The 14,163-nt window shown below is 47.1% G+C and overlaps 1 protein-coding gene across 1 annotated transcript in view; it reads right to left on the reverse strand.

The window, feature by feature from the left end:
• The window catches only part of proser1 (proline and serine rich 1), a 42,018-nt gene that overhangs the window by 8,427 nt on the left and 19,428 nt on the right, over positions 1–14,163 (reverse strand). Inside the window, exons 9-11 of the mRNA XM_042311247.1 lie at positions 11,818–11,910; positions 7,902–8,136; positions 6,865–7,860 (exon numbers count right to left, since the gene is read on the reverse strand). Of these exons, the coding sequence (XP_042167181.1) occupies positions 6,865–7,860; positions 7,902–8,136; positions 11,818–11,910 (1,324 nt within the window). The remainder of the gene's footprint in view (positions 1–6,864; positions 7,861–7,901; positions 8,137–11,817; positions 11,911–14,163) is intronic.

Raw genomic sequence — 14,163 nt, forward strand, 5'->3', positions numbered from 1 at the left:
TTGAGATGGACTAGCATCCTGTCCGAGGTGTCGTTTTAAGCTCTCACTACAGAACCAGGAGATAGACTAGCATCCTGTCCAAGGGGTGTCGTTTTAAGCTCTCACTACAGAACCAGGAGATAGACTAGCATCCTGTCCAAGGGGTGTCGTTTTAAGCTCTCACTACAGAACCAGGAGATAGACTAGCATCATAGACCATGACTGCTTACTAAATGCTGTTATAAAACAGAGGACTTCGGCCACTATTATACTAATGACGTGATAAAAGACCTAATGGAAAATCTACCTGTAACAAGTAGTAGATATGACTTGTAACCTGTATATCAGCCACTCTGTGTGAGGCCCAAATGGTACCCTTTAGAGTGTACTACTTATGACCAGGTTACATGGGTATAGTAGTGCCCTATATAGCCAATAGGGTGCCAGTTGTGACAAACTCCATGTATGGTATATAGTCTGAATAATTGCGCCTCTGATGGAGTACTACAGACTTTTAGGCTGGGTTTCTGTACAGCACTTTGAGATATCAGCTGATGTACGAAGGGCTATATAAATAAATTTGATTTGATTTGACCCATCTACTGATACAGCACTACAGACTGACCCATCTACTGATACAGCACTACAGACTTACCCATCTACTGATACAGTACTATAGACTGACCCATCTACTGATAGAGTTCTCTAGACTGACCCATCTACTGATACAGTACTATAGACTGACCCATCTACTGATACAGTACTATAGACTGACCCATCTACTGATACAGTACTATAGACTGACCCATCTACTGATACAGTACTACAGACTGACCCATCTACTGATACAGTACTACAGACTGACCCATCTACTGATACAGTACTACTACTGAGACTGACCCATCTACTGATACAGTACTACAGACTGACCCATCTACTGATACAGTACTATGACTGAGTACAGTACAGACTGACCCATCTACTGATACAGTACTACAGACTGACCCATCTACTGATACAGTACTACAGACTGACCCATCTACTGATACAGTACTACAGACTGACCCATCTACTGATACAGTACTACAGACTGACCCATCTACTGATACAGTACTACAGACTGACCCATCTACTGATACAGTACTACAGACTGACCCATCTACTGATACAGTACTACAGACTACAGACTGACTGACCCATCTACTGATACAGTACTACAGACTGACCCATCTACTGATACAGTACTACAGACTGACCCATCTACTGATACAGTACTACAGACTGACCCATCTACTGATACAGTACTACAGACTGACCCATCTACTGATACAGTACTACAGACTGACCCATCTACTGATACAGTACTATAGACTGACCCATCTACTGATACAGTACTATAGACTGACCCATCTACTGATACAGTACTACAGACTGACCCATCTACTGATACAGTACTATAGACTGACCCATCTACTGATACAGCACTACAGACTGACCCATCTACTGATACAGCACTACAGACTGACCCATCTACTGATACAGTACTACAGACTGACCCATCTACTGATACAGTACTATAGACTGACCCATCTACTGATACAGTACTATAGACTGACCCATCCACACAATAACTGTTTGTAGGGAGCTTCAAGAAATGAGTTTCCATGGCCGAGCAGCCGCACACAAGCCTAAGTGAGTGATGAACCACGCTTCACCACCTGGCAGACAAATCTGGCTTTGGCAGAAGCCAGGAGAATGCTACCTGCTCGAATACAGAGTGCCAACTGTAAAGTTTGGTGGAGGAGGAGTAATGGTCTGGGGCTGTTTTTCATGGTTCGGGCCCCTTAGTTCCAGTGAAGGGAAATCTTAACCCTACAACACACAATAACATTCTAGATGATTCTGTGCTTCCAACTTTGTGGCAACAGTTTGGGGAAGGTCCTTTCCTGTTTCAGCATGACAATGCCCCCGTGCACAAAGCAAGGTCCGTACAGAAATGGTTTGTCGAGATTGGCGTGGAAGAACTTGACTGGCGTGAGTGAGGAATAATCGGCCAACATCAGAGCCCGACCTCACTAATGCCGTTGTGGCTGAATGGAAGCAAGTCCCAGCAGCAATGTTCCAACATCTAGTGGAAAGCCTTCCCTGAAGAGTGGAGGCTGTTATAGCAGCAATGGACTTCCGGCGCCGACAGAGATGGCCGCCTCGCTTCGCGTTCCTAGGAAACTATGCAGTTTTTTGTTTTTTTACGTGTTATTTCTTACACTAGTACCCCAGGTCATCTTAGGTTTCTTTACATACAGCCGAGAAGAACTACTGAATATAAGATCAGCGTCAACTCACCATCAGTACGACCAAGAATATGTTTTTCGCGATGCGGATCCTGTGTTCTGCCTTACAACCAGTGTAACGGAGTGGATCACATGCAGCGACCCAAAAAAAAAAACGACTCAGAAAAAGAGGGAAACGAAGCGGTCTTCTGTTCAGACTCCGGAGACGGGCACATCGTGCACCACTCCCTAGCATTCTTCTTGCCAATGTCCAGTCTCTTGACAACAAGGTTGATGAAATCCGAGCAAGGGTAGCATTCCAGAGGGACATCAGAGACTGTAACGTTCTCTGCTTCACGGAAACATGGCTAACTGGAGAGACGCAATCCGAAGCGGTGCAGCCAGCGGGTTTCTCCACGCATCGCGCCGACAGAAACAAACATCTTTCTGGTAAGAAGACGGGCGGGGCGTATGTCTTATGGCCAACGTGACATGGTGTGATGAAAGAAACATACAGGAACTCAAATCCTTCTGTTCACCTGATTTAGAATTCCTCACAATCAAATGTAGACCGCATTATCTACCAAGAGAATTCTCTTCGATTATAATCACAGCCGTATATATCCCCCCAAGCAGACACATCGATGGCTCTGAACAAACTTTATTTAACTCTCTGCAAACTGGAAACGATTTATCCGGAAGCTGCATTCATTGTAGCTGGGGATTTTAACAAGGCTAATCTGAAAACAAGACTCCCTAAATTTTATCAGCATATCGATTGCGCAACCAGGGGTGGAAAGACCCTGGATCATTGTTACTCTAACTTCCGCGACGCATATAAGGCCCTGCCCCGCCCCCTTTCGGAAAAGCTGACCACGACTCCATTTTGTTGATCCCTGCCTACAGACAGAAACTAAAACAAGAAGCTCCCACGCTGAGGTCTGTCCAACGCTGGTCCGACCAAGCTGACTCCACACTCCAGACTGCTTCCATCACGTGGACTGGGAGATGTTTCGTATTGCGTCAGACAACAACATTGACGAATACGCTGATACGGTGTGCGAGTTCATTAGAACGTGCGTTGAAGATGTCGTTCCCATAGCAACGATTAAAACATTCCCTAACCAGAAACCGTGGATTGATGGCAGCATTCGTGTGAAACTGAAGGCACGAACCACTGCTTTTAATCAGGGCAAGGTGTCTGGTAACATGACTGAATACAAACAGTGCAGCTATTCCCTCTGCAAGGCTATCAAACAAGCTAAGCGCCAGTACAGAGACAAAGTAGAATCTCAATTCAACGGCTCAGACACAAGAGGTATGTGGCAGGGTCTACAGTCAATCACGGACTACAGGAAGAAACCCAGCCCAGTCACGGACCAGGATGTCTTGCTCCCAGGCAGACTAAATAACTTTTTGCCCGCTTTGAGGACAATACAGTGCCACTGACACGGCCTGCAACGGAAACATGCGGTCTCTCCTTCACTGCAGCCGAAGTGAGTAAGACATTTAAACGTGTTAACCCTCGCAAGGCTGCAGGCCCAGACGGCATCCCCAGCCGCGCCCTCAGAGCATGCGCAGACCAGCTGGCCGGTGTGTTTACGGACATATTCAATCAATCCCTATACCAGTCTGCTGTTCCCACATGCTTCAAGAGGGCCACCATTGTTCCTGTTCCCAAGAAAGCTAAGGTAACTGAGCTAAACGACTACCGCCCGTAGCACTCACATCCGTCATCATGAAGTGCTTTGAGAGACTAGTCAAGGACCATATCACCTCCACCCTACCTGACACCCTTGACCCACTCCAATTTGCTTACCGCCCAAATAGGTCCACAGACGATGCAATCTCAACCACACTGCACACTGCCCTAACCCATCTGGACAAGAGGAATACCTATGTGAGAATGCTGTTCATCGACTACAGCTCGGCATTCAACACCATAGTACCCTCCAAGCTCGTCATCAAGCTCGAGACCCTGGGTCTCGACCCCGCCCTGTGCAACTGGGTACTGGACTTCCTGACGGGCCGCCCCCAGGTGGTGAGGGTAGGCAACAACATCTCCTCCCCGCTGATCCTCAACACTGGGGCCCCACAAGGGTGCGTTCTGAGCCCTCTCCTGTACTCCCTGTTCACCCACGACTGCGTGGCCATGCACGCCTCCAACTCAATCATCAAGTTTGCGGACGACACAACAGTGGTAGGCTTGATTACCAACAACGACGAGACGGCCTACAGGGAGGAGGTGAGGGCCCTCGGAGTGTGGTGTCAGGAAAATAACCTCACACTCAACGTCAACAAAACTAAGGAGATGATTGTGGACTTCAGGAAACAGCAGAGGGAACACCCCCATCCACATCGATGGAACAGTAGTGGAGAGGGTAGCAAGTTTTAAGTTCCTCGGCATACACATCACAGACAAACTGAATTGGTCCACTCACACAGACAGCATCGTGAGGAAGGCGCAGCAGCGCCTCTTCAACCTCAGGAGGCTGAAGAAATTCGGCTTGTCACCAAAAGCACTCACAAACTTCTACAGATGCACAATCGAGAGCATCCTGGCGGGCTGTATCACCGCCTGGTATGGCAACTGCACCGCCCTCAACCGTAAGGCTCTCCAGAGGGTAGTGAGGTCTGCACAACGCATCACCGGGGCAAACTACCTGCCCTCCAGGACACCTACACCACCCGATGCTACAGGAAGGCCATAAAGATCATCAAGGACATCAACCACCCGAGCCACTGCCTGTTCACCCCGCTGTCATCCAGAAGGCGAGGTCAGTACAGGTGCATCAAAGCTGGGACCGAGAGACTGAAAAACAGCTTCTATCTCAAGGCCATCAGACTGTTAAACAGCCACCACTAACATTGAGTGGCTACTGCCAACACACTGTCAATGACACTGACTCTACTCCAGCCACTTTAATCATGGGAATTGATGGGAAATGATGTAAATATATCACTAGCCACTTTAAACAATGCTACCTTATATAATGTTACTTACCCTACATTGTTCATCTCATATGCATACGTTGATACTGTACTCTATATCATCGACTGCATCCTTATGTAATACATGTATCACTAGCCACTTTAACTATGCCACTTGGTTTACATACTTATCTCATATGTATATACTGTACTCGATATCATCTACTGTATCTTGCCTATGCTGCTCTGTACCATCACTCATTCATATATCCTTATGTACATATTCTTTATCCCCTTACACTGTGTATAAGACAGTAGTTTTTTTTTGAATTGTTAGTTAGATTACTTGTTGGTTATTACTGCATTGTCGGAACTAGAAGCACAAGCATTTCGCTACACTCGCATTAACATCTGCTAACCAAGTGTATGTGACAAATAAAATTTGATTTGATTTTGATTTGAATGTTCCAACATCTAGTGGAAAGCCTTCCCAGAAGAGTGGAGGCTATTATAGCAGCAATGTTCCAACATCTAGTGGAAAGCCTTCCCTGAAGAGTGGAGGCTGTTATAGCAGCAATGTTCCAACATCTAGTGGAAAGCCTTCCCAGAAGAGTGGAGGCTGTTATAGCAGCAATGTTCCAACATCTAGTGGAAAGCCTTCCCAGAAGAGTGGAGGCTGTTATAGCAGCAATGTTCCAACATCTAGTGGAAAGCCTTCCCAGAAGAGTAGAGGCTGTTATAGCAGCAATGTTCCAACATCTAGTGGAAAGCCTTCCCAGAAGAGTGGAGGCTATTATAGCAGCAATGTTCCAACATCTAGTGGAAAGCCTTCCCAGAAGAGTGGAGGCTGTTATAGCAGCAATGTTCCAACATCTAGTGGAAAGCCTTCCCAGAAGAGTGGAGGCTGTTATAGCAGCAATGTTCCAACATCTAGTGGAAAGCCTTCCCAGAAGAGAGGAGGCTGTTATAGCAGCAATGTTCCAACTTCTAGTGGAAAGCCTTCCCAGAAGAGTGGAGGCTGTTATAGCAGCAATGTTCCAACATCTAGTAGAAAGCCTTCCCAGAAGAGTGGAGGCTGTTATAGCAGCAAGGGGGGAACCAACTACATATTAATGCCCATGATTTTGGAATGAGATGTTGGACGAGTTTCAATCACTTGGACCAGAGTTCTGAGATGAGGGTTTTATCTATAGCAGCAAGGGACATTTTCATTTTTCACATTCTCCAACTGTATTCATCTAGAAAATGTAATCACATTCTCCAACTGTATTCATCTAGAAAATGTAATCACATTTTTTAATCGGTCACAATGCTGACGTACGTACAAACTGGCATGCTTAGGGATGCAGGCAGACAGGCCTCTCTCACTCTCTCTCTCTCTCTCTCTCTGTCTCTCACTCTCTCTCTCTCTCTCTCTCTCTCTCTCTCTCTCTCTCTCTCTCTCTCTCTCACTCTCTCTCTCACTCTCTCTCTCTCTCTCTCACTCTCTCTCTCTCTCTCACTCTCTCACTCTCTCTCACTCTCTCTCTCACTCTCTCTCTCTCTCTCTCTCTCTCTCTCTCTCTCTCTCTCTCTCTCTCTCTCTCTCTGTCTCTCTCTCTGTTCTCTGTCTCCCTCTGTCTCTCTCTCTGTTCTCTCTCTCACTCAGTCTCTCTCTCACTCAGTCTCTCTCTCACTCTCTCACCCAGGCTGGAAGTTGGAGCTGAAGGCAGAGGCAAAGCCAGGTAGAACGGGAGAGGAGGACGGAACTCCTGCTGCCACGGCCGCCGCCGAATGGAGAGGGGCTACGGTTGCTACGGACACCCCGGCACCCATGAAGGAAGACAGGACGGGGCTCCCCGCCCCAGGTCCTCCTGAACCTCCAAATCCTGAGAACCCCCCTGGACTGGGCCCTGGAACCAACCCCGGGAAGATAGATGGGGTGGTGGTCAGACCCATCCCAAAGGGAGAGGCTCCGCTTGTGGCTACGCTGTGAGACAGGCCTGGGTAGGCCATGGAGGTCTGGGGGTGGGAGGTGGGGGTCATGGAGGACAGAGAGGAGGATGGAGGGAAGGGTGAAGAGGAGGACAGGGAGGAGGGGAAGGGGGAGAGGCCGGGGTAGTGAGGGGGAGCCGGGCTGGAGGAGAGGGCCTGGAGGCTGGCCATAGCAGCAGGGCTGGGTAGGGAGCCCTGGGGAGAAGAAGAGGGGTGGGACAGACCCAGGGAGCGGGCTAAGGCCGCTGATCCGCCAGGCATCACCAGAGAGCTGAGGGAGGGAGTCCCCGCACGTGAAGGGCCTTTAAAGGCAGAGGGGACTGGGCTGTTACTGCCACTGCCTGTCCCCCCTCCTGTTCTAGCCAGTGGGCCGCGGTGCTGCTCACTGTAGAAGGATGCTTGGGCCTGGCCGGACAGGGCTGGGGAGGGCTTGGGGCTGGGGGCCGAGGAGGAGGAGGGAGGATAGCTGCGGATCACCGACCCAGACGGGGTGGTCTGGTAAGCGGGCAGGCCAGGGAAGGCAGGGCCTGTCTGGGGGTTGTACTGCGGAAGGCCCATGGAGGTACCCTGAGGGAGGGGGTCAGGGAGGGGGTCCTTGGAGTAGGGGTGTCTGACCGAGAGGCACCAGCATGGAAGGGAGAGGGGGAGAATGCCCCTGGGTGGTGGGGACCTGGGGTGCCACAGGGGGTAGCTGAGGGGTGTGGGCCTTAATGACGGAGGGGGTGGTGGGGGCAGATGGGGGAACCGGATGGGAGGGGACCCCCTTTGATGACGGAGGGAGAGGGGGCGGGGGAGGGAGAGGGGGCTAGAGGGTTCTGGGAGGGGACCTTACCAGGGAACACAGGGGTGATGGGGGTGGTGGGAGTGGGGTGAGAGGGGGAGGGCACGGGAGGGACTGTGGGGGAGCCGAGGGGAGATGGGAGGGCTGTGGAGTTGACACCTGTGACAGGGTGCTGTTGTTGATTGGCAGGTCTGGCGTAGCCTGGAGACAGAGTAAGACATCAAGATTAATAACACAGTTAGCCTGGTACCCGATATTTGTTTTTGTGCCAACATTCCACTCCGTGGTATGGATTTCAAGCAACAAGACAACTAGCCTGGTCCCAGATGTGTTTGACAATGACAGCAATTGGAGTCGGCAAGACAACACAAACAGATCTGGGACCAGGCTAGAAGACAACTCCTAACAGTAGGCTATCATGTTCCATTTTCTTTTAACTATATTTCTTGTGCATTAAAAGTGAGAGAGAGTGTGAGCAAGCAGCAAGCAGCCAGAACGCTAGCAACCGTAGCCTAGCAACCCCCCTTCAGCCAGCAAGCCAGAACACTAGCAACCGTAGCCTAGCAACACACCCTTCAGCCAGCAAGCCATAACCACAGGGGACAGTGACGTGAGACCCTAGTCAGAAGTAATTCACTATATAGGGAATAGGGAGACATTTGGGACCTCTATTTTTTATAGGGCCCTATAAAATACGCCTTGTGGAGAACGAGGACTGAATCACAGAATCCAGACCAACAAAAAAAATGAATTGAGACTCGGCCTTGTCTCAGGATGGTAAGTTGGTGGTTGAAGATATCCCTCTAGTGGTGTGGGGGCTGTGCTTTGGCAAAGTGGGTGGGGTTATATCCTTCCTGTTTGGCCCTGTCCGGGGGTATCATCGGATGGGGCCACAGTGTCTCCTGACCCTTCCTGTCTCAGCCTCCAGTGTTTATGCTGCAGTAGTTTATGTGTCGGGGGGCTAGGGTCAGTCTGTTATATCTGGAGTACTTCTCCTGTCCTATCCGGTGTCCTGTGTGAATTTAAGTATGCTCTCTCTAATTCTCTCTTTCTTTCTTTCTCCCCCCCCGAGGACCTGAGCCCTAGGACCATGCCTCAGGACTACCTGGCATGATGACTCCTTGATGTCCCCAGTCCACCTGGCCGTGCTGCTGCTCCAGTTTCAACTGTTCTGCCTGCGGCTATGGAACCCTGAGCTGTTCACCGGACGTGCTACCTGTCCCAGACCTGCTGTTTTCAACTCTCTAGAGACAGCAGGAGTGGTAGAGATACTCTCAATGATCGGCTATGAAAATCCAACTGACATTTACTCCTGAGGTGCTGACTTGCTGCACCCTCGACAATTACTGTGATTATTATTATTTGACCATGCTGGTCATTTATGAACATTTGAACATCTTGGCCATGTTCTGTTATAATCTCCACCCGGCACAGCCAGAAGAGGACTGGCCACCCCACATAGCCTGGTTCCTCTCTAGGTTTCTTCCTAGGTTCTGGCCTTTCTAGGGAGTTGTTCCTAGCCACCGTGCTTCTACACCTGCATTGCTTGCTGTTTGGGGTTTTAGGCTGGGTTTCTGTACAGCACTTTGAGATATCAGCTGATGTAAGAAGGGCTTTATAAATAAATTTGATTAAAAATGCATTGAACTAAGTAGGAAATCAACTGAATGTATTGAACTAAGCAGGAAACCAACTAGACCTATTGAACTAAGCAGGAAACCAACTAGACCTATTGAACTATCAAATGGAATCAGTCAAATTTTTTAAAATGATTTTAAAAGGGCCCTACCTTTAAAGGGCCCTACCTTTATTAAAGGGCCCTACCTTTATTAAAGGGCCCTAACTTTAAAGGGCCCTACCTTTACCTTTATTAAAGGGCCCTACCTTTAAAGGGCCCTACCTTTATTAAAGGGCCCTACCTTTATTAAAGGGCCCTACCTTTAAAGGGCCCTACCTTTATTAAAGGGCCCTACCTTTATTAAAGGGCCCTACCTTTAAAGGGCCCTACCTTTATTAAAGGGCCCTACCTTTAAAGGGCCCTACCTTTATTAAAGGGCCCTACCTTTAAAGGGCCCTACCTTTATTAAAGGGCCCTACCTTTATTAAAGGGCCCTACCTTTAAAGGGCCCTACCTTTATTAAAGGGCCCTACCTTTAAAGGGCCCTACCTTTATTAAAGGGCCCTACCTTTAAAGGGCCCTACCTTTAAAGGGCCCTACCTTAATTAAAGGGCCCTACCTTAATTAAAGGGCCCTACCTTTATTAAAGGGCCCTACCTTTATTAAAGGGCCCTACCTTTAAAGGGCCCTACCTTTAAAGGGCCCTACCTTTAAAGGGCCCTACCTTTATTAAAGGGCCCTACCTTTAAAGGGCCCTACCTTACTGAGATGAATCAGAGGTGTTGTGATCTAGGAACCAGTCAACCGTAAAACAAGCATACCTCTCAAATGGACCCATGATACCATGGGGCTCTGGTCTAAAGTAGTGCACTACATAGAGAATAGGGTGCCATAGGGCTCTGGTCTAAAGTAGTGCACTATATAGGGAATAGGGTGTCCATAGGGCTCTGGTCTAAAGTAGTGCACTACATAGGGAATAGGGTGCCATAGGGCTCTGGTCTAAAGTAGTGCACTATATAGGGAATAGGGTTCCATAGGGCTCTGGTCTATAGTAGTGTACTATATAGGGAATAGGGTTCCATAGGGCTCTGGTCTAAAGTAGTGCACTACATAGGGAATAGGGTTCCATAGGGCTCTGGTCTATAGTAGTGCACTACATAGGGAATAGGGTGCCATAGGGCTCTGGTCTAAAGTAGGGCACTATATAGGGAATAGGGTGCCATAGGATCTGGTCTAAAGTAGTGCACTATATAGGGAATAGGGTGCCATAGGATCTGGTCTAAAGTAGTGCACTATATAGGGAATAGGGTTCCATTTGGGACACATACTGATGAGTAATGTGTAATCTAGTTTGTTATGATTATTTACTTAGAACAGGAAACAGGAAACAGAGAGGTGAGGTCTAAGACACTGTGTCAGCTAGTTGACCAATAACCTTCTATTAGAACAGGAAACAGGAAACAGAGAGGTGAGGTCTAAGACACTGTGTCAGCTAGTTGACCAATAACCTTCTATTAGAACAGGAAACAGGAAACAGAGAGGTGAGGTCTAAGACACTGTGTCAGCTAGTTGACCAATAACCTTCTATTAGAACAGGAAACAGAGAGGTGAGGTCTAAGACACTGTGTCAACTAGTTAACCAATAACCTTCTATTAGAACAGGAAACAGAGAGGTGAGGTCTAAGACACTGTGTCAGCTGGTTAACCAATAACCTTCTATTAGAACAGGAAACAGAGAGGTGAGGTCTAAGACACTGTGTCAACTAGTTAACCAATAACCTTCTATTAGAACAGGAAACAGGAAACAGGGAGGTGAGGTCTAAGACACTGTGTCAGCTAGTTAACCAATAACCTTCTATTAGAACAGGAAACAGGAAACAGAGGTGAGGTCTAAGACACTGTGAACTAGTTAACCAATAACCTTCTATTAGAACAGGAAACAGGAAACAGAGAGGTGAGGTCTAAGACACTGTGTCAGCTGGTTAACCAATAACCTTCTATTAGGACAGGAAACAGAGAGGTGAGGTCTCAGACACTGTGTCAACTGGTTATTTCTCACTCTACCTAGTACAGTTTAGTGGCGGTGAAACTGGTAGCCATAGAGATGATTGGGATATAGACAGACAGATCCAAGGATAGCTAGCTTCCTCTGAGAAGGGCAGGTAAGCCAGGAGGTTAGGCAGCAAGCTAAGAGAGATGCTCATTCTCACAGACAGAAAAGACTTTCTCTCTGTCTCACACACCCCCAAGTCCCCTGGTCGTACCTGTGGGCTTGGTGCTGGCGCTGTAGGGTGGGGGGAGAACGCTGGTCGTTATGACCCCGCCCACTGATACCAGCCCTGCGTTGTTGTACCTACCTGAGACGCATGGTAACACATTAACACTGCTACACAGACACAGACACACAGACACAGACACAGACACAGACACACACACACACACCCTACTGAACCATGCCAAGTCTGCAGTCTGAACTCAGAGCATAGTGAGAGGAACAGAATTAAAAACGCTACCACTCTCTCTTCCCTTTCCTGATCTCTCTCGTTATCTGTCACAGAAGAGGCACTGAGGTGAGGAGGTCCTCGTTTAAAGGGCAAGAACAGACCAATAGGAACGTTGTCAGCGAGTGGTCGTCCAATCACCTCTCACCACATTTTCTGTTCTTTTCCCGACAATTTTATTTGTTTCTATTGTTGGTCAACACCCAGCAGAGGTGATCTACTGCACACGGTCAATGTAGGTGGTCTGTGTTATGGTCTGTGTTTAGTATTCAGGTGATCTACTGCACCCGGTCAATGTAGGTGGTCTGTGTTCTGTGTTTAGTATTCAGGTGATCTACTGCACACGGTCAATGTAGGTGGTCTGTGTTTAGTATTCAGGTGATCTACTGCACACGGTCAATGTAGGTGGTCTGTGTTTAGTATTCAGGTGGTCTGTGTTTAGTATTCAGGTGGTCTGTGGTTAGTATTAAGGTGGTCTGTGTTTAGTATTAAGGTGGTCTGTGTTTAGTATTCAGGTGGTCTGTGTTTAGTATTAAGGTGGTCTGTGTTTAGTATTCAGGTGGTCTGTGTTTAGTATTCAGGTGGTCTGTGGTTAGTATTAAGGTGGTCTGTGTTTAGTATTAGGTGGTCTGTGTTTAGTATTCAGGTGGTCTGTGTTTAGTATTAAGGTGGTCTGTGTTTAGTATTAAGGTGGTCTGTGTTTAGTATTCAGGTGGTCTGTGTTATGGTAGGTGTTTAGTATTAAGGTGGTCTGTGTTTAGTATTCAGGTGGTCTGTGTTTAGTATTCAGGTGGTCTGTGTTTAGTATTCAGGTGGTCTGTGTTCAGTATTAAGGTGGTCTGTGTTTAGTATTCAGGTGGTCTGTGTTATGGTAGGTGTTTAGTATTAAGGTGGTCTGTATTTAGTATTCAGGTGGTCTGTGTTCAGTATTAAGGTGGTCTGTATTTAGTATTCAGGTGGTCTGTGTTTAGTATTCAGGTGGTCTGTATTTAGTGTTCAGGTGGTCTGTGTTTAGTATTCAGGTGGTCTGTATTTAGTATTCAGGTGGTCTGTGTTTAGTATTCAGGTGGTCTGTGTTTAGTATTCAGGTGGTCTGTGTTTAGTATTCAGGTGGTCTGTGTTTAGTATTAAGGTGGTCTGTGTTTAGTATTAAGGTGGTCTGTGTTTAGTATTCAGGTGGTCTGTGTTATGGTAGGTGTTTAGTATTAAGGTGGTCTGTATTTAGTATTCAGGTGGTCTGTGTTCAGTATTAAGGTGGTCTGTATTTAGTATTCAGGTGGTCTGTGTTTAGTATTCAGGTGGTCTGTATTTAGTATTCAGGTGGTCTGTGTTTAGTATTCAGGTGGTCTGTGTTATGGTAGGTGTTTAGTATTAAGGTGGTCTGTGTTTAGCATTAAGGTGGTCTGTGTTATGGTAGGTATTTAGTATTCAGGTGGTCTGTACTTAGTATTCAGGTGGTCTGTGTTATGGTAGGTGTTTAATATTCAGGTGGTCTGTGTTATGGTAAGTGTTTAGTATTAAGGTGGTCTGCGTTTAGTATTAAGGTGGTCTGTGTTTAGCATTAAGGTGGTCTGTGTTATGGTAGGTGTTTAGTATTAAGGTGGTCTGTGTTTAGTATTAAGGTGGTCTGTGTTTAGTATTAAGGTGGTCTGTGTTTAGCATTAAGGTGGTCTGTGTTATGGTAGGTAGGTCTGTTTTAGTATTAGGTGGTCTGTGTTTAGTATTAAGGTGGTCTGTGTTTAGTATTCAGGTGGTCTGTGTTATAGTATATTTAGGTGGTCTGTGTTTAGTATTAAGGTGGTCTGTGTTTAGTATTAAGGTGGTCTGTGTTATGGTAGGTGTTTAGTATTCAGGTGGTCTGTGTTTAGCATTAAGGTGGTCTGTGTTATGGTAGGTGTTTAGTATTCAGGTGGTCTGTGTTTAGTATTAAGGTGGTCTGTGTTTAGTATTAAGGTGGTCTGTGTTTAGCATTAAGGTGGTCTGTGTTATGGTAGGTGTTTAGTATTAAGGTGGTCTGTGTTTAGTATTAAGGTGGTCTGTGTTTAGTATTAAGGTGGTCTGTGTTATGGTAGGTGTTTAGTATTAAAGTGGTCTGTGTTTAGCATTAAG

The sequence above is a fragment of the Oncorhynchus tshawytscha genome, linkage group LG33, assembly GCF_018296145.1.
Source record: "Oncorhynchus tshawytscha isolate Ot180627B linkage group LG33, Otsh_v2.0, whole genome shotgun sequence".
In the NCBI taxonomy this organism is placed as follows: Eukaryota; Metazoa; Chordata; class Actinopteri; order Salmoniformes; family Salmonidae; genus Oncorhynchus; species Oncorhynchus tshawytscha.